Source organism: Cydia pomonella, chromosome 7, assembly GCF_033807575.1.
Source record: "Cydia pomonella isolate Wapato2018A chromosome 7, ilCydPomo1, whole genome shotgun sequence".
Lineage (NCBI taxonomy): Eukaryota > Metazoa > Arthropoda > Insecta > Lepidoptera > Tortricidae > Cydia > Cydia pomonella.
In genome coordinates, this window is record NC_084709.1 from 5,127,064 (window position 1) to 5,147,762 (window position 20,699).

General features: G+C 35.6%; 2 protein-coding genes across 2 annotated transcripts; both read right to left on the minus strand.

Annotated features, from left to right (window-relative positions):
• Window positions 1-944: 944 nt before the first annotated feature.
• Window positions 945-8,932, minus strand: LOC133519445 (odorant receptor 49b-like). The gene is made up of 5 exons (XM_061853451.1): window positions 7,573-8,932; window positions 6,890-6,989; window positions 2,653-2,757; window positions 2,357-2,512; window positions 945-995 (listed from the first exon to the last, which is right to left on the minus strand). Exons 1-5 carry the CDS (start codon window positions 8,379-8,381, stop codon window positions 945-947), a joined length of 1,221 nt encoding a protein of 406 aa, XP_061709435.1. The 5' UTR covers window positions 8,382-8,932.
• A 4,195-nt stretch (window positions 8,933-13,127) lies between these two features.
• On the minus strand, window positions 13,128-19,844 carry LOC133519446 (odorant receptor 49b-like). Its single transcript, XM_061853452.1, has 5 exons — window positions 18,622-19,844; window positions 17,712-17,811; window positions 15,368-15,472; window positions 14,558-14,713; window positions 13,128-13,316 (listed from the first exon to the last, which is right to left on the minus strand). The coding sequence occupies exons 1-5, from the start codon at window positions 19,437-19,439 to the stop codon at window positions 13,266-13,268; spliced, it is 1,230 nt and encodes a 409-aa protein (XP_061709436.1). The 5' UTR covers window positions 19,440-19,844; the 3' UTR covers window positions 13,128-13,265.
• Window positions 19,845-20,699: the final 855 nt, after the last annotated feature.

A 20,699-nucleotide genomic window follows, 5' to 3' on the forward strand; every position in this document is an offset into this window, starting at 1 on the left:
CTCAGAAACCCCTTTCATATGATAACAAACACGATAGGATTCTGAAAAAAAAAACATACAAAAAAAGAATGACTCCGCACTCCCCTTCTAAGGAAAATTTTTATAGGAACTGCGGGTAAAAAAAATTGTTTTGACCGCTAGTACGCGCGTGCCAAGTGGCTAAACTGTAGATCGATTAGCGGTTTTTCTTTGAAATTGAACTCGTACGGCTTCCACTAGTCGGACGCCTCGGCCCAGCCCCGGCCCGGTATGGCGTGAGTCATCCTTTGAATAGAAGTCATTCAAAGTGCATTTATGCAGCAGGGTGTACATGCAGAAGCCTACTGCTACGTAAGTAAATAATTATTCTACGTGCTACCAGGCGGAGGAAACTAGAGCGTTCGGGCTTTCTCGGCTCCGTTCGGCTCGGCATTGCTCCAAGCAATTATTAGGGTTGGCACAACTTGACGTTCCTTTGCGTGCACAACCACAGATAAGATAATTACATGAATTTTGACAACCCTAAATACTAAATAGCCGAACGGGATAATTCCATACCTACATTAGAAAGCGACAACATGATTCGGCCCTGAATCGCTGTCAAACTTCGGATTTGTAGGAAGTTTCCTTTCTGTGCTGTGGTAATATTATTATTTATTCTGTGGTGCTACTTAGTTTCATAACGGTGATCTAATTGGTGATCAGAACCCCTAGTGTAAATTTATTCGATAGCGTGCGTGACGTGACGTAGGCGTTTGCGTTGTCTCATTTTGTATGGGATTTAGCAACAGCGCGCTAAGCGGGAAGTTTTGGAAACTCAAAATACCATACAAAATGAGACATAACGCAAACGCGTACGTCACGTCTCGCTATCGAATAAATTTACACTAGGAGTACAGTAATCAAAAGATATATTCTATATAGTTTTGTGTGGTTGTGTAGAACTTTCATTTGGGCTTGGGATCCTACTTGGTTTCCTTAAGTAGAGTAAAGAAACTGTAGCTGGTTTTTAGGATCTGAAACAATATTAACACACGTTTTATAATTTCATATTTAGCTTGGAAGAGACAGTACATTCATTTGCTGTTAACATATGCAATAAAATGTTTCGTCTTTAGTATACATATAATAAATTTGTTTCTGAAGACAACACATAATTTTTAAGAAAAAAACTGACTTCAATGAGAGAGACCGGTGAAAGAAAGATTATTGTTGATTTTGGATTTCATACAATGAAATAAAAAAAAATGTCGTGAAAACCTTATTTGCCTAACAAACTTAACAAAAGATGACAAATCGCCAAGCAGGAAATATGCGTCGTTGAAGAGTTCCATTCTGATTAGCATCAGCAGTTCCACTTCATCAAATGTCACTTTTTTAATGTAAATGCTTGACTTTGACTTGTTGATGAAAATACAAAAATCACTATATGTATTGTATGCCTTTCACATTTGAAGAGTTCCCTCAATTCCTCATGGAGCCCATCATCAGAACTGAGTTTTACATAAATTAAATCAAAAAATATTTTCAAAATCGGTCCAGAAATGACGGAGTTATGAAGTAATAAACATTAAAAAATACAGAAAAAAGAACCTCCTCCTTTTGAAATCTTGCAGTCGGTTAAAAATAATTTCATATAATCAATCATAGATACGTATGTACAGAACATACATACATACAGTAAATATAATCTTAAAAACTAAAAATCATTGTGGGGACACAATAGTCTTTTGCTTCGCCACCTGTTCTGGTGTAGGATTTGGCAGATTCCCACACCCACATTACATAAGCATGTCCATTTAGTGGTATATTCGTTAGATTTGTAGCTGGCCCCCAACGGCTTATCCTTTGTCTACTGTTAACTAAAACGGCGCGTGCCACTACCTGGAAAAAAGGGCCCGGTCACTTTAAACGGTTATTTAATTACAACTCCTATGGTAATTGAAATAAGATTCAAAATGAACAAATGGAAAAATCATTTGCGATTTCTTGTGTGGTCCCTATACGGTTTCTGAGTGCCGGCGAGTCGAACGCTACCGAACCAGTTTAAAATGTGTCCTCAATATGCGTAACAAAGGCGCGTTATCGGAGAGCACACCTACACTGGTTTTTTGAGCGTTGGACTAGCCAGCGCTCAGGTGACAATTAGAATTATACGACCCTTTTTTTGCAGGTAGTGGCACGCGCTGTTTTAGTTAACAATAGACAAAGGATAAGCCGCTGGGAGCCAACTACAAATCTAACTACTATAGGTATAATATGTATAATCTTCGCCCGATCACTGCATATTAGTCGAATATTCTAGCCTGGACATAAATATGACTAGTTTCAGTTGAAACAGGATCTTTCCGGTGTAATTTAAAGTTTCATTACTTACCGCAATAAAGGTGTCGAGAGACATTTCATTACATGGTCCAGCTCTAAAACAAAGCCGTTTGGACGTGCTGAATTGAAGCAAAGCTACTTCCTTTTGAATTTTCGCATCCATGGTTATCCATTTGCTTTCGAATATACCGGAGCTAACTGATAAACTCTGTAATTAACAAAATTTTACAAAAAAACGATTACCCTACGTCCCGTTCCATGGCATGAGGTATCAGGGAGTGTTGAAGCTAGTTCAAATATATATCTAAATATTTCCATTTATCTCTTATTTATTTATTAATTACTAACCTCTACTGTAACTTGATTGCTGAACCAATAGAATATTAAAAGTTGGATTAGAATGCCAAATACAAATAACATGGCCCCCATCAATATTGGTAAATCGCCTGACGCCTGAAGTGACAAAAAAAAAACTATTAAATTATATTTCATTGGTGTTTGGAATAAATAAGTTGCACTGCATGTTATTTTTTTATTAAATGTTCTATATTAGCCAACCGCCTTGCTTGGACATCAAAACCACCAAACCCTAATTACAGGCATGTGTCTAAACAAAAATCTTTGCTAATGGCTGTCAAAGTTATCATACCGCATGACACTCGAACGCGTTTTCGAAAAGCGGAACATTTACTCGTTGCTCAAAATTTGATTATTGTTTTGTTTAGTAACGGCCATAAGGTGTAGTCTACATTTTTAAAGAAAATTTTCAACACACTTGCTCAAAACGGCATTTTGACTCATAATCCTAGATATTAAACATACTAGTTTTTGCTGTATGTTGTAACACTCGTGCTTTTTAATTATATGTGACGTTATCTATGAAAAGGGACCTTATTGTCGATGGCGCTTTCGCCGTAATAAACGATGATCCGATACAAATACAACGCTGCGCGACGCAGTGCGGCGTAAGCGCCATCGACAATAAGGTCCCTTTTTCTAGATAATGCCACATATAATCCGACTGAGTTAAGAAGGTAACTGACTGCTAATAATATGATTATTAGCAATCAGTTACATTCCTAACTGCGGCCGCCGGCGGCGGGGCGAGGGGCGGCAGGCAGTATGACAGATGCAAGACTGCATACTAACCGATTTAACAATTAAAATTGGATTAATATGAAAGTTTCTTTTTTCCTCGCAAGTGTGTTGAAAAACGTCGTATGAAACGCGTGTGCTATGGCTATGGCTATTGCGCGCTCGCTTGCAGCTCGTGCGCACTACATCGCCTCGTGTATCCAAACAACTCAGCACACTTGTATCACAATGTAGGTACTATTAATTGTTTTCTATGCCGTGTTTTATTGAAATATTTATTTTATGCGACCCATTAAAATAACCAACGAACATTTCGATTTAAAAGGTATTTCGAAGCTTTTAATTTTGAAACCCTTCGAGTCCCGTAATGATTAATACGTAGTGTTGTTAAAAGACTAGTCTTGAAGACTTTGATACCTTAAAGACTCGCACCTTGAAGGTTCAACCTTTGAAGAAAAAACGGTTCAGAACCTTAACGACTCAAGCTTTTTACGAGCTCTGAAAAGTAAGTTTTTAAGACTCGGGCCTCATAGAGAGCTGAAGCTTTAAAAACTCGGGGCTATTGAAAGCTCAAGCCCCCCGAACCTCGAAGGCCTGAGCACAATGAGCGTTCTAGGCAGAAAGTATTTCTGTGTGTGTTTTTTTTTAAAGAATATTATGAACCTAAGTACGTTGCCATTTTGTAGTTGTTAATTAACCTCGAATAGGTTGATAGTTGGAGGGTCGAATGGAGATTAAGTAAACTCATACATTGCCGAAGATGTGTTGTATTCTTGGTTTACAAGTATAAAGAGAGAGGGTAAATCGAAAAATAACTTATTTATAGGCGAATATTGCTTACATGCTAGTTTATACAATTACGTGCGTCGCATATTTATGTTGCAGGCAGTAACGTATAGTTACTATTAATGTGTTAATTTAGGCATATAGTGCAAACCATTAACCAATTGCATTAACCATTAATTCCGCAATTAGTCAATTGCATTAAGCATTAATTGAATTAAGGTTAATTTTTAGAATAAAATTTTTGATATGTTAATTAAAATTAAATTAACTACAATTACTCTTAATTGCATTAACGTTTAATGGAATACAATAATTTCGTAAATAATTAATGTTACAATTACTTGAAAGCATATTAATACAAGCTTCAGTGAATTATAAGATCGTAATGTAATTATCGTGAAGTAATTTTCAATTATACCCAAGTAAGGTTTTCAAAAGTACAAGGATTGCGAGTAAGAACAAAAACACGTTATCTACAACATGTTGCCGACTAGCTAAATCGTCTAAAATAATATCTGTTAGAGGACCAGAAGTCTACAATAAACTACCCAATGACTTAAGATTGAGTGTGACTCAACCTTTTACAATAAATTAAAAATATGGTTAACTGTCCAAGCTTTTTATGACATTAATGAATTTCTTAATTTTAAATGTAATAACATAATGTAGCTTAAATAATATTAATGTATGATTTTAATTTATCCGAATAACTTAATAATTTTAACTTGTCATTTTTATTTATTTGTATTTGTATCCTTTTATTTTAATCGAATGTAGATCAAGTAAATAATTTTTAATTTAATTTAATTTAATTTCAACTGTGTATTTTATTGCTGACATGTACAATTGTATATTTTACCAATAAATGAGTATGAGTATGAGTAGGTATGTGTAATGTTTTAAAATGAGACTCAACAAAATGACCCTGAACCCTGGCAGTACCTAATGGAGATAAAATTTAGAGCAACATAGACACACGCCGATTTTGGTTATCCGACACGTTTTGAAGTGCAAATGGGAGAGCAGTACCCAAGATACAGCTGATGATGAACCCTGGAAGTACCTACTGGAACTCAGGTTTGGTGCAACATAGAAACACGCTGTTTTGATCATCCAACTCATCTTGATGAGCACCTGGGAGAGTAGTACCCTAGATAGAGCTGATGCTGAACCCTGGCAGTACCTAGTGGAACTCAGGTTTGGTGCAACATACGCACACGCTGTTTTGGTCATCTGATTCGTATTGATAAGCACTTGGAAGAGCAGAATCTAAGATAGAGCTGATGCTGAATCCTGGCAGTACATAGTGGAACTCAGGTTTGGTGCAACATAGGCACACGCTGTTTTGATCATCTGACTGGTATTGATGAGCACTTGGAAGAGGTGTATACAAGATAGAGCTGATGCTGAACCCTGGCAGTACCTAGTGGAACTCAGGTTTGATGCAACATAGACACACGCTGCACTGTTTTGGTCATCTGACTCGTCTTGATGAGCACTTAGGAAAGCAGTATCTAAGATAGAGCTGATGCTGAACCCTGACATTACCTAGTGGAACTCAGGTTTGGTGCAACATAGACACACGCTGCACTGTTTTGGTCATCTGACTCGTCTTGATGAGCACTTAGGAAAGCAGTATCTAAGATAGAGCTGATGCTGAACCCTGACATTACCTAGTGGAACTCAGGTTTGGTGCAACATAGGCACACGCTGCACTGTTTTGGTCATCTGACTCGTCTTGATGAGCACTTAGGAAAGCAGTATCTAAGATAGAGCTGATGCTGAACCCTGACATTACCTAGTGGAACTCAGGTTTGATGCAACATAGACACACGCTGCACTGTTTTGGTCATCTGACTCGTCTTGATGAGCACTTAGGAAAGCAGTATCTAAGATAGAGCTGATGCTGAACCCTGACATTACCTAGTGGAACTCAGGTTTGATGCAACATAGACACACGCTGCACTGTTTTGGTCATCTGACTCGTCTTGATGAGCACTTAGGAAAGCAGTATCTAAGATAGAGCTGATGCTGAACCCTGACATTACCTAGTGGAACTCAGGTTTGGTGCAACATAGGCACACGCTGCACTGTTTTGGTCATCTGACTCGTCTTGATGAGCACTTAGGAAAGCAGTATCTAAGATAGAGCTGATGCTGAACCCTGACATTACCTAGTGGAACTCAGGTTTGATGCAACATAGACACACGCTGCACTGTTTTGGTCATCTGACTCGTCTTGATGAGCACTTAGGAAAGCAGTATCTAAGATAGAGCTGATGCTGAACCCTGACATTACCTAGTGGAACTCAGGTTTGGTGCAACATAGGCACACGCTGTTATGGTCATCCGACTCGTCTTGATGAGCACTTGGAAGAGCAGTATCCAAGATAGAGTTGATCAATCAATCATAATTGATTCACAAGAACATATGGTACATGGGATGTTACAATAACGATATAGAACGTTAATACGTTCGGCCGTTAGACTTGCAAAAATTCGTTTTGGTATAACCTAACCTAATGCTAAACCCTGGCAGTACCTAGTGGAACTCAGGTTTGGTGCAACATAGGGACACGCTGTTTTGGTCATCCGACTCGTCTTGATGCGCACTTGGAAGAGCATTTTTCGTTAAAGTAGTCTTTCACACTATAAAAGCACTTATTAATAACGAAGAGTAGACGATTAAGATTATAGGCACTTACATTTGAGATTTGTATGATGCTGGATCCTAGGTTGATAGATATCACAATAAGGTACACGAACATGACGGGCGATATCAGTTTTTGGAATAATTTCTGGTGCCTGTAAATTAATATGCGACGAAGACGTTACAGGATTTCTTCATTTTTCTAACAGAAGCTACTGTAGCGCCGCGCCGACTACAAGGCTTGGGACCGGTTTAAGAAATTGCGGCAAATACCGGTTTATTTTAGTGTTGTTCCAAACTTTCATAAGAACGCAAACGTTTTAAGAACTTTATTGTAACCTAAATAAACCGGTTTATTCGACGAGAGACGATCCGGCGGTCTGCCAGTTAATCTGTCAAGAGCTTTTGGAAATGTTCTCCAAAAAACCGGTTTAAAAATAACGGTTCGACGAACGAAACCGAAATGAAAAGTACATGATAACGGTTTGGAAATCTAACCGGTTTCCGAGCCTTGGGCGGCGGCGATAGCGAGATTGTCAAGGCTAGTTTAATTTAAACTTATTGACTTTGAAACCTCGTAGCAAGAGCAAAAGACAAGTACCTAACAGCAAAGCTATATTTCAAAAAATATCTCATAATAGACGACAAACCGTTTTGGCTTTGATATTCACTATTATGTAAGTTCTAGTTATGTACCTAAGTACAAGTATAAGCATGCTTAATAAAATAATATCTTACTCGATAAGAGACGTGTGGAAGCGGTGACATTTTATAATATTCTCGTGACTTTGTTCTTTGCTTTCAGGGTCTATAATTTTAGTACAATACACGCGAGAAATCTTGAGCTGACCGGCGAAAAATATGAACGTAGATATTACCAACGAGTCCCAAGAGATAACGTAAGTACTCATTATATTACCTAGAATTGTCTGAAGAAACATAGAATAATAGTATCCTGGGGGAACGTCTTGGTTGAAAGGAAAGTAAAAATGGAAAAGCGGTACATAAATATCCGTTCCATTCTCCATAAATTGATTCTTCTGGTACGGCTCAGTGAATATGCTTATATTGCAAGAAATAGCCATAAACCAAAATAGGTAAATTACTCTTCTACCCTTCCCAATATATTCTTCTATAATGTCGATAACTTCTTCATCTTCATCAGAGAGCTGTCGCAGCTCAGTGCGTGATATATAGTCGATCAGTTTCTGCCAGAGATGATGGTCCTTTCGGAAATAGATGGTCTTAGGAGTACCCATGTGAAAAGGGGCAGTTTGTAGAATGAAAAGGAGAGCACTGAGATTTAAGCTCATCACACATTTTAAATATTGACTGAAGAAAAAAGCCATGGTCATGTAATATACCAACTGTTTGAAACGGGTAGATTTTAATTCCATGTTCGGGTGCCAGTTTCCCGTGAGGTTCAGAAAGCGGAGATACGGACCCCCCGAAGGGTGTTCAGGGTCTTCAAGACACCTTAGCATATTCTGAAGCGAAAAACGCGATATTTTTTTATTTCTAACTCGTTTATAACCCTCTATCGACATTTTTGAACGTTGAATGGCTTCCAAAGATAAGTCTAATGCTGTCTGAACCTATCGAATAAATGAACTGTCCGATCAAATATATTGAAAATTGGCGTGAGAATTCTAGTGGTGAATTGCAGTGACCATGAATGTTTGATGGCGAATATTTCAGGCATGCGATTTGTGTTACGTGTAATAACAGTGTGAGACTTCCCTGATTGGATTTGTGCTTGAATATTTTATTGCTATAATTTTCTTTCCCTCCTGCAAAGATTATTAATCTTTAATAACTGTATTAAACGACAAATATTAATATAATATTTAATACAATGCATACCATTAAATTTAATTAATCGTGCGTAAGTCATGTCTTTATTAAGCTTTCAACGTGTTTATGCTTTTCATTAAATAGTTTTAAAATTTCAGGTAAATTAACCTGAACCAAAATGCAAATGCGGGTTGAGTTGTTATTTATAAAAACATACTGTAAGTTTAATAACCTGGCCTGGCTGGTTGACCTGAAATTCAATCAATATAGGTATCTAGCAGTAAAATACCCGGGTCATTCTTCAGATTTGTGCCTGGGTCTAAACTCCATTGAATCATTCTAAATGTATGAAAAGTTTGACGGAGTTGAGTTGAGGCTGACCACAGTCATATAATTTGAGTATGACTCATCCATTTTCTATAAGTTTAATAATAATATATGTCATTACAGTCTTAACATAACTGATGGTTAATGAGTACTGCAATGCAACAGCAAGTACCGAACTAATTACAATTTTCATGAACCAGGTACATACGACGTATAGGTAATTAGGTGAGCTGGCTGCTTCCTCGCACAACGTATCAGCATTGCGATACGATATGGAAATGCCGCCAGCATCCTTGGTACAATGCCTCAAGTATTGTATCACCAATGTATTTATCCATTGTGTATAATGTCATTGAAAATACAAAATTAGGTGAGCTACTTACGCTTGCGAGTAACGAGTAGATACAGGTACCTACTTATTTGATTGAATAACTTAGTCCATGGAGGCTTATTTCTATCTACCGCGCAGCTTAGGCGTTAGAATTATCAAGAATACGACTTTGTAACATCCTTTGCCAGCTGTAGGAATTATAAATAAAGCCCAATAAAACCCTGCCAAACTCGGGAGGAAGTTCCGTTGAATGCTAAGACTCTCGTTACACCCTGATAAGATCAGTAGCGGAAATTAAGAGGAAATTGTATTTGTTTCTTATACAGCGACGTCCGCACAATAAGGTCTTCTTGGAAACGAAATTAATTTTGATTTAGTTCGGAGTACAAAAGGTTTAACGAAATTTTATTATTCCTCGTGCACTATTCGAGTGTTTAATCCTTTTAATGTCAGCAAAATACATTTTCACTTAGCTACAGCTATGTGTTTTGGGTTTTTTGAAATAAAATGAAATACTTGCATTAGGTACAGTAAGTGCCTATACTAGCTGCATAAATTGAAAAGTTGAAGTTGCCCACCTAGGCCAAAAAAATTAATGCCTAATAGAAATAGTTTACAAATTTTGTTTCTAGAGACAAATTAGTTAGTAAAAGCAAGGATCAAATGTAAAAGACAACACGTCATTATTTTTTTATTTTCATTCAGAATGTTTATAATATTTTAACTATATATTATTAATGCCTATATTTAAAAAAAAAACTTGGGATGTGATGTGATGTCACAACAACAACTGCCTTACTTCACTAAAACCTTATACATATTTTATTCGAAAAAAATGTTGCAGGATTAGCACTGGTTAGTTGCAAACTACAAGAAACTTTTGGAGTGAAAGTATTTTAAATAAATATAACTGTATTTTATATCATCTCATCAAATCTTTGGGGCAAAAGAAAGGGTAACGCAGTAGTTATCATAACAGAGTTACCTACAGTAAAACAGTTGAATTAAGGAAAAATGAAGAATTTTATTGAATGTTATGTATTACATTGTAAGTTAATTGTATTATATTTGAAAATAAGTGTAATTTTCTCATAATTTACTTGAAACTTTTGCGTTAGAAATTGATTTCAATTTGAAAAGGGACAAGTTTAAAAAAAAGTATTTTCCCCCAGGTTATGTTAGCGCACCAACTGTACTCGTAATAATAATTATTATAGTTATAATGCGAAGGTCGGTTTAGACAAAAACATTTTTTCTTCACTCCTCACGATACTTTGCTGTTTCGCGGCTCGTTCTGATATTTTGTAAAACATCACAGGAAAGGTTTTGTAAAGCCTTTAGGAGGTCAAATTCTGAGAGACTAATATACAGGGTGATTTCGGGGTCGTGGAGCAAGAGGACAAGACATCACACAGAATTCAAAGATATAAGTCTAATGATGTTGCTCATTATTTACTATCCCAATAATTATGATTATTTTTCAGATGACAAGTAGAAAAAAACATGTTTGCGTACAGTTTGGTCACCCTACTCAATGTGACGTCTTGTCGCTTTCCATACAGCGTATGTCAAAAGTCATAGGGTGACCATGATTACTTCGTATAAGATTAATTTTACTTGAAAAATAATAAAAATTGAACTAATTATCTTTCAATCAAATACTACACCGTATGATAATGTAAATCATTTATAGATTCAGAAAAAGTGGTTCTGGATCACGACCCAGAAATCACTCTGTATATACATTTAATTTAAATTTAATAGTAATCCGATAAATAAACTTGTATTAGTACCTATACCTACTGGCACATATGATACTTTTTGCTCTAGCTATAGCGAGCAAAGCAAGGGGAGGCAATCAATACGATTACGTTATCACTTTTAAAATATAAAATGCACATTATTAAAAACCCCTAGATTGAAGTATTTTATAAGCTGAACACCAGGTAAATGCATGCATATAGTTGGTAGGTATTTATAAACAAAGTGTGACCGTACTAATGTTCAAAGCAATGTTTACTATCAAAATGCAGCCTTTTATGTTGAAAAAACAACATCCATCGTCACGCGATGCAGAAATAAACAAAGCATCAGGGTAGCAATAGTACATTACGATACAAGTGCGAAAAATAGGAAATTCAAAATGAGTGGCGATAAATTAAAACACGACCGAAGGGAGTGTTTTAAATCGACACGAGTTGCGAATTACCTATTCGCACATGTATCGTACAACGTTTTACAGTACATATGGCGCTTTAAATGTTTGATACAGTAACGTAATATGCTAATTTGCGCATTAGTGCGGTAAAGTAGCACCATATGTACTGTAATAGTTATTTACGATACAAGTGCGAAGTACACAAGATACACGATACAAGGAAATTCATAACGAGTGGCAATAAATTAAAACACGACCGAAGGGAATGTTTTCAATCGACACGAGTTGCGAATTACCTATTCGCACATGTATCGTACAACGTTTTACAGTACATATGGCCCTTTAAATGTTCGACACAGTAACGTAATATGCTAATTTTCGCACTAGTGTGGTAAAGTAGCACCATATGTAATGTAATGTACTATTACAGTACATATGGTGCTACTTGTCCGCGCTAGTGCGTGCACTTGTATCGTAATGTACTATTATGATACAAGATCAGGTACGCAGTACTGAGACAATTGGGTACTTGACACATGTTGAATATTATAACAAAATTTAGATAAACGGATAAAAAATGAGCCATCTATTATAAAAAAGTGGAATATAAAAAGACATATTGAGATTATAAAAAAATTCAAGGCTCCAAAGTCTGTAAAAAATTTTTTTTTTACTTTCAAAATATAAAATATAACAAGAAAATATTACCATTCGATTCCTTGCATTTTATTGAAAAATAAATTGTATGACAACTATATACATAAACACAATATTTTAGGGTTAAAATAGACATTCTCTTGATCTTCCATACATTTAGGACAGAATTATGTGATGTGACGTCACATCACATTATCATTTTGTTAGAGGCGTTTCAATCGTCAAGTGCGAGCGTCAGACTTTAACTCTCATTTCTGACCTTTGTATTGCTTAAATGCCATGAGTCCTATATAGACATTTGATCCCCAGGAAAATCAAGATCGATTGACATTATTTCCAAAAAATTGTCAAGTAGCCAATTGGAATGATGTGTTCATAAACTTCCGTGACCGCACTAACCACAAAGTCGGGCAAACTCTTTTTTGCTAGCGTTGTGATAATAAAAATAAGAATAATAAAAATATATACCAGTCATAACCCTGCCAGTAGAAAAATAAAATAATAAAAATGTGTAATAAATCCAAGTTGCTTGAAACATTCGAAATTTAGATAAAAATCCCAGACATAGGTAATCCCTGAATCTAAAAATGTCCTTCATGAAGAACATTTGGATGAATAAAAAAGAATCCAAATGCTTGTTGGACGGGACATAGCTACTTACAGTATTTGTTTTCGTAATATTTATTTTAAGCGCCATCTATGTTATATTTTCTTAAGTATTATTAATTATAGTATTTAGATAGATGTAAACCCAAAACTCGAACATTTATAGCTAATAGGCCACAAGGGCACTTTTAAATGTCAAGACGCAATTTACATAGAAGCAATATAAATAAATCATCATCAATTACAAAATACAGATGCATAAAATCTGTAAATGTCGAATTACATAAAAATAGGTCTTAAAAAAAAACACAAACAAATAAATACTTTAAAAAATCTAAAATTCTTAGACGTGTAAATATCTCTAAGTGTCACAAGTAATAATAAAATAAAGATATTAAATTATTCTTAGAGATGTATAGTATTTGATGTAAGATACTTTGTGTGCTTGCCTATTTAAACAAAAAAAAAATTGAATAACGCAGTGTTCACATTTAAACTCCATCAAATACACAGAAGATATAATCTACACAACTACTACTTTGAATTGGGCTTGGGCTCCTACTTTGTTCCCTTCAGCAGAGTAAGGAAACTGTAGCTGGTTTTTAGGATCTGAAACAATATTATACACGCTTTATAATTTTATATTTAGCTTGGACGAGAACATCCATAACATAATATCTAAATGCATAACAATATTTTCATCTTTCAGATGGATTTTGTTTTAAGTACATCTAATAAATTTGTAACATTTTGATAAAGATAAAAAATGTTTATTGCCACAACTACCAAAGACAAAAAGGTAATAAACATAGAACGTGAGATAAAACAAAATACACTTTATTACACAACAAAAAAAAAATATACAAAAAATTAACTACATCTCTATTTTGTGGTAAAGGCAATTGGTACCAGTCTCAGCTTTTTTGCTAGATATATACCCAGCGCTGATTTTCAGAGGGTTTTCTTTTGTGACAGGTCGGTCGTCACCATTTACCATTGTGATTGAAGCAAACAGATTACATAGGTATGCGGTTTAGTGGTAGGTATAATATGTATAATCTGCGCCTGATCACTGGATATTACATAGGTATGCGGTTTAGTGGTAGGTATAATATGTATAATCTGCGCCTGATCACTGGATATTACATAGGTATGCGGTTTAGTGGTAGGTATAATATGTATAATCTGCGCCTGATCACTGGATATTACATAGGTATGCGGTTTAGTGGTAGGTATAATATGTATAATCTGCGCCTGATCACTGGATATTACATAGGTATGCGGTTTAGTGGTAGGTATAATATGTATAATCTGCGCCTGATCACTGGGTATTAGCCGAATACTCATGGCACCTCTAGCCTGGACTGTACATAAATAGGTACCTAGTTTTAAGTGTATATTATATACCCGAATTGGGTTGCCGTTGAAACTTACACATGTAATTAAATAACACCTCTGTAACACGGTTGTACAATAAAGAATTATCTTATCTTATCTTATCTTATCCTATGATTCTTCTTCCACGCGTCGTCCCGGCGTTTTTACCACGGCTCATAGGAGCCTGGGTTCCGCTTGACAACTAATCCCCAGAATTGGCGTAGGCACTAGTTTTTACGAAAGCGACTGCTATCTGACCTTCCAACCTAGTAAAGTAGTTTGGGATTAGTCCGGTTTCCTCACGATGTTTTCCTTTACCGAAATCAATGATATTTCGTATATAAGTTCCTCAAAACTCATTGGAACCCGCGACCTCCGGATTGAAAGTCGCACGCTCTTACCGCTAGGCCACCATTGCTTCTGTACCTATTATTAGAGTTTCAATTGAAATAAGTAGTTAGTTAATTACTTACTCCAATAAAGGTATTGAGAGACATTTCATTACATGGTCCAGCTCTGAAACAAAGCCGATTGGACGTGGTGAGTTGCAGCAAAGCTACTTCCTTTTGAGTTTTCGCATCCATGGTTGTCCATTTGCTTTCGAATATACCGGAGCTGACTGATAAACTCTGAAATTAATAAAGCATTAAAAAACGATCAACATTAGATGACGACGTATACAACGTATTTGCTTCATAAATATCACAAAGAAACCAACCGTTCTTTTGATTTACATACTTTTGTATTTAATAATTGTCCCATCTCAACGGCTTGATTTCTTTAATCCTTTGTAAATGCCACGAGATATTAGGAGTATTAACAATTCTTCAAAACTAGTTCAATTATATTTTTCACTGTCACTTTTCTCGTAATTAATCGTGCAAACAACGTGTTTTAAAACATGTAAACAACACAATCATTTAGAGTCAATCCATTAAGTGCAAAATTTGTTAAATATTTTTCATAAATATATTATTCAGGGTTGGCAATTGTATACGGAAGATAAATTGGTATGACTCTAAGAAATAAATGTTTGCTGCTAGAGGTAGAATTTGGCAGAATTTTATCTTCCGTATACAATTGCCAACCCTGAATAATATATTTATGAAAAAATATTTAACAAATTTTGCACTTAATGGATTGACTCTACATAAATGATTGTGTTGTTTACAAGTTTTAAAACACGTTGTTTGCACGATTAATTACGAGAAAAAGTACTTACAGAGCCACCAAAGAGCGTATGTGTTCAATACGTTCTAAAAGCCACTAAATATATTACTGACCTCTACTGTAACTTGATTGCTGAACCAATAGAAAGTCAAAAGTTGGACTAAAATGCCAAACACGAATATCATGGCCCCCATCATTACTGGTAAATCGCCTGAAAACTAATTGTTGTGTCTTTTAAATTAAATTTTCTACAGCCAATCGCTTGCTTGAACATCGAAATGTATGTCAAATAAAAGCCTAATAAAAATAGGTAGAGTCAAACCAACATAATTAGGCAGCGATTTTGATAGCCCAGACTATGCACGGTTAGGCCGGCGCCCCACTGCAGCGCACGCTATGTACACGACCCACGTTCCTATACAAAATTTCGTGGGCTTGCCCACGGTTTGTATTAAAACGTGGGCCGTAGATGTAGCGTGCGCAGCAGTGGGGCGCCGGCCTTAACTTGGTCTGATTTTAAAGAAAAAAATTACATTATTTTTTCTGCGAAGACTTTACATTCGCAGCACAAAATATGCATTGGGTCATTCTTCAAAATCGGATTATTCATATCATTCGCTTGGCGATTTTTATTTGTACAAATTCTGATCAAGTTTTAATAAAATATGAAATTTAGTATATATATAAGCCCATCAATCGAATAGGCATCACTTTTGGTAAATTTATTACATTATTACAGCAATTTGAATTTTAGCTATCAGGGGAATGACAAAATCGATAAGATGTATTAAAAAAACGACAAGGGAATCACATAAATGAAAAAAAGGCAAGGGAATGATGAGAAGGACATTTTGATTTTCGGAGCTGTTTCTGAACGCAACCATAGATATGATATACTCGTATATGACCGAATAGTTTTATTTCTCTATCCATTCACCGACTCACTCAATCTCTTCTTTCTCAACAACTCCCACAGTTAACATCTCTTTGTAACGAATCTAAGTTTTTTTTCATTTCATCAGCAATCATCACCAACATAAATGGTGCCGAAACCAAATAAACTAAAATGATACACTTAAAAATTACAATATATATTATCAAATTAATTGCAGGGTTATCCGCAGTAATAGGCACGCAGAAATTGGATCATTTGCAGTTATAGGCACGCTGTAATAGGTATCATCGTAATCGTATCGTCGCCTTCGGGGTCAGGGTCTGGTACCTACTAGACCCCGCAGTAATACATGCATAATATACTTTTTCATCACACTTGCTCGAAAAAGTTCTTATTTCATGCAGGTGTACTGAAGAACAAAGGCCTATTTTGTTCCCACGGGAGTTATGGAAGTTATAACTTCCTAGGGAGTTATAACTTTTTTAAATTATGTTACTTATTCATACAAACCAAGTAGCATAAATGAGTTTTACTTTTAAAATACTGACATTTATAATTTAATATTTTTGTTTATGTTTAAAATTAAATAATTTGATTGATTTAACAGCTGTTTAAAATATTTTTACATAATTTTCAATCGTGGCTGAATGCCGAATAGGTCTTTGCCCTTGATGCTAACCTGTCAAGAAATTACAAAATGGCGGACGAATGTTTGATATGTCACCGTACCTATTTAAGAATTGTTTCGTTTAAAATTTAGATTTTCTTCGCAAGTGTGATGAAAAACATTGTGTGTAACTCCGGGGGTAAGAATATTGCAAACTCGGGTCTTTAATTCCCTCGTATCCAAAATTTCACTTACCCCCCTCGTTGCACAATGTACTATTTAATGCTTATTAATTAAATAATCGTATTAACGAGGGTGCGGAGTGTTAGGGTCAGCAATGCGCATGTAACTCCTCTGGAGTTGAAGGCGTACATTAGGCTACGAAGTCTGTTTACTATCAGGCGGGCCGTACACTTACACCACTGACGTAGTATAAAAAAAATTAAGCTGTTGTTTTTTTAAGTTTAAAATGAACTGAATGAATAAACTTTGATATAAGCCCTAAAACACTCTTAACAACCTTAAAGATCTATCGAATTATGCATCACGCGTTAGTTTCACTTTGTTTTATATTCATATTCATATTCCTTTATTAATAAAATTACAAATTTTACAAGTCAAAAGGGTAATACAACATACAATTAGGTCAATGTCAATTGAAGTACAATTAAGATAATAATAATAATCAAATTAAATTACAGTAAAAAAAAAACAATATAATAGTAATCGAAACAATATAAATATCCAATAAATTAAATTAAATCGTTCTTATAATATTCAGACAACAAGTACAACAACAAACAACAAAACAAACAACAAGTTAGAATACATGGTTAATTAATGAAAAAATAAATAAAATTTAATTCCTCGGGTACCTAATTTTCTCCTCGACTCAGATACCATTTGAAGAATGAGCCATTGTGTGTGCAGTAGACGATTACGTTTAGGCACTTACTCTTGAGATTTGTATGATGCAGGATCCTATGTTGATAGATACCACAATGAGGTACAGGAACATCACGGATGATATCAATTTTTGGAACAATTTCTGGTGCCTGCAAATATTCGACGAAGACAATAAACGTTACAGGATTTTCTATTTTTTCTAACGGAAGCTACTGTAGCGGCGTTATTATGGCTACTTTACTTTTTTAACCTTTCGTATGCGCCTGTCAAAAATTTGCCATTTATTTAGCAACCATGACTTCTTCATGTTTAAGTTGAATTTGGTTGAATATATATGAAGCAGATCTGCTCCGAAGCATACCAAAGGTTAAACTATTGTTCATGATGACTCAGCATATAGGACAGCACAGCAAGAACAAAAGGCTAGCAAGAATACAGCAGTACCGTAAAAACACCCAAATTATAGTCCAAAATCTCCCAAGTACTTATATCCAAAGCTAACTCAAATATCTTCATTTTCCTAAGTTGATTATTATTTGGATGACTCAGGATGAGAGAAAAAACCCAGATTAAACAAAAAATAACCATACTGAATTACGTTATTGAACTTGAGGACCATAGTTGTACTTATGTTGTAGTGTTGTGTTCCTGCCGGTGAGTAAGGTTGCCAGAGCTCAACGAGGGGGGTGGGGTTAGGGTCGGCAACGCGCATGTAACTCCTCTGGAGTTGCAGGTGTACATAGGCTACGGAGACTGCTTACCATCAGGCAGGCCGTATGCTTGTTTGCCACCGACGTAGTATAAAAAAAAAAAAAAAAAGTATTTGAGTAGGTATACTATGTAGTTGGATGGCTTTGCGGTACCTATTTCAAAAATATTTCATATTATGAGACGACGAACCGTTTTGGCTTTGAAATTCACTACTATAATTAAACATGCTTAACAAAATGATATCTTACTCGATGAGAGACGTGTGGAAACGGTGGCATTCTATAATATTCTCGTGACTTCGTTCTTTGCTTTTAGAGTCTATAATTTTGGTACAATAGACGCGAGAAATCTTGAGCTGACCGGCGAAAAATATGAACGTAGATATTACCAACGAGTCCCAAGAGATGACGTAAGAACTCATTATATTACCTAGAATTGTCTGAAGGACCATAGAATAATAGTATCCTGGAGGAATGTCTTGGTTGAAAGGTAAGTAAAAATGGAAAAGCGGTACGTAAATGTCCGTTCCATTCTCCACAATTTGATTTTTCTTGTACGGTTCAGTGAACAAACTTATATTGCAACTAATAGCCATTAACCAATATAGGTAAATTACTCTTCTACTTTTCCTAATATACTCGTCCATAACGTCGATAACTTCTTCATCTTCATCAGAGAGCTGTCGCAGCTCAGTGCGTGATATATAGTCGATCAGTTTCTGCCAGAGATGATGGTCCTTTCGGAAATAGATGGTCTTAGGAGTACCCATGTGAAAAGGGGCGGTTTGTAGAATGAAAAGGAAAGCACTTAGACTTAAGCCGATCACACACTTTAAATACTGGCTGAAGAAAAGGGTCATGGTTATGTAAAATACCAACTGTTTGAAACGGGTGGATTTTAATTCCATGTTCGGGTGCCAGTTTCCCGTGAGGTTCAGAAAGCGGAGATACGGACCCGCCGAAGGGTGTTCAGGGTCTTCAAGACACCTTAGCATATTTTGAAACGTAAAACGCGATGCTTTTTTATTTCCAATTCGTTTTTTAATTTCTAGTCCCATTTTCGACATTTTTTAACGTCGGATGGCTTCCAAAATATAAGTCTAATGCTGTCTGAACCTATCGAATAAACGAACTGTCCGATCAAATATATAAAAAATTGGCTTGAGAATTCTAGTGATGAATATTTTAAATAGGCATGTGATTTATGTTACGTGTAATAACAGTGCGAGACTTCAGTGATTGGATTTTTACTTGAATATTTAATTGCTATCATTTTCTTTCCCTCCTACATCTTCATAAATGACAATGATTCATTAACCTTGAATAAATACAAACCATTAAATAAATCGTGTGTAAACTATAGTAGATACCCGTGTAATGGAACAGGAACCGGTAGTGGGACATAAAACCACAAATTTTGTAAAATAAGTAACTAAAACTAGTTTATAAGAACTGGCAATATTTTACCATAAACAAGAGTCATAGAGCTTCTTAAGTTTGAAGTTCATTAAATTTGCTTTTCTCTTAAGAAACAAGCCAAAAGTCGTCGTGGAACTGAAAAAATAATCAGTAAGAATTCTTAACAACTCCGCTAAGAGAAGTGAGTACGTGTTTTAAATTATAATAATATATTTACTTCGTATAAATAAGAAATGAGTTTTATTTATTGAATTTACCATGAGATTAGGTATACAACACATGTAGTTACTCCAGAGATGTAAAAAAAAGATATTTTGCCCAATCCCATTATACTCGTAGGAGCTGTAAAACTACCTCCTATGATCCTTATACAATGATGCTTACCCAGTTACCATGCCGTAATTTCATGTTTTAAGAATACATAAGCAAAATATAGTTAACAAACATGTTAACTATTTTAAAATTTCACGTTTGTGGTAGTATGGTATGATAGCAATAGCATTACTGCAGCAGTATTGCAACGCGACATTACTGCTGGCCGCATTTCAGAGGCAGCAGTGCAGTCGGCAGTTATGTCACGCTGCAATACTGCTGCAGTAATGCTGGTGCAGTCTGAATACGAACGGTACCTTAAGGTCTTATTAGACGGCGCGCAAACCCGCATGGGATTTTAGGTACATTGCGGACTATTGAGGATATAGTACATTGAATTCCGCCGACCGATCAAATACCGCAATGTCATTTATCTCGTATGCGACTTCTCTCATAGTCTAAATTAACCCTAATATATTGAAATGTGGAATTAAATACATTTATTTAAAATTAATTTCGTTGTCCCTATTCTCATTCTAATATTGCAGATCGCTAGGGTCATGTACTCATGTCCCATTATAGGGGACCCATCACTG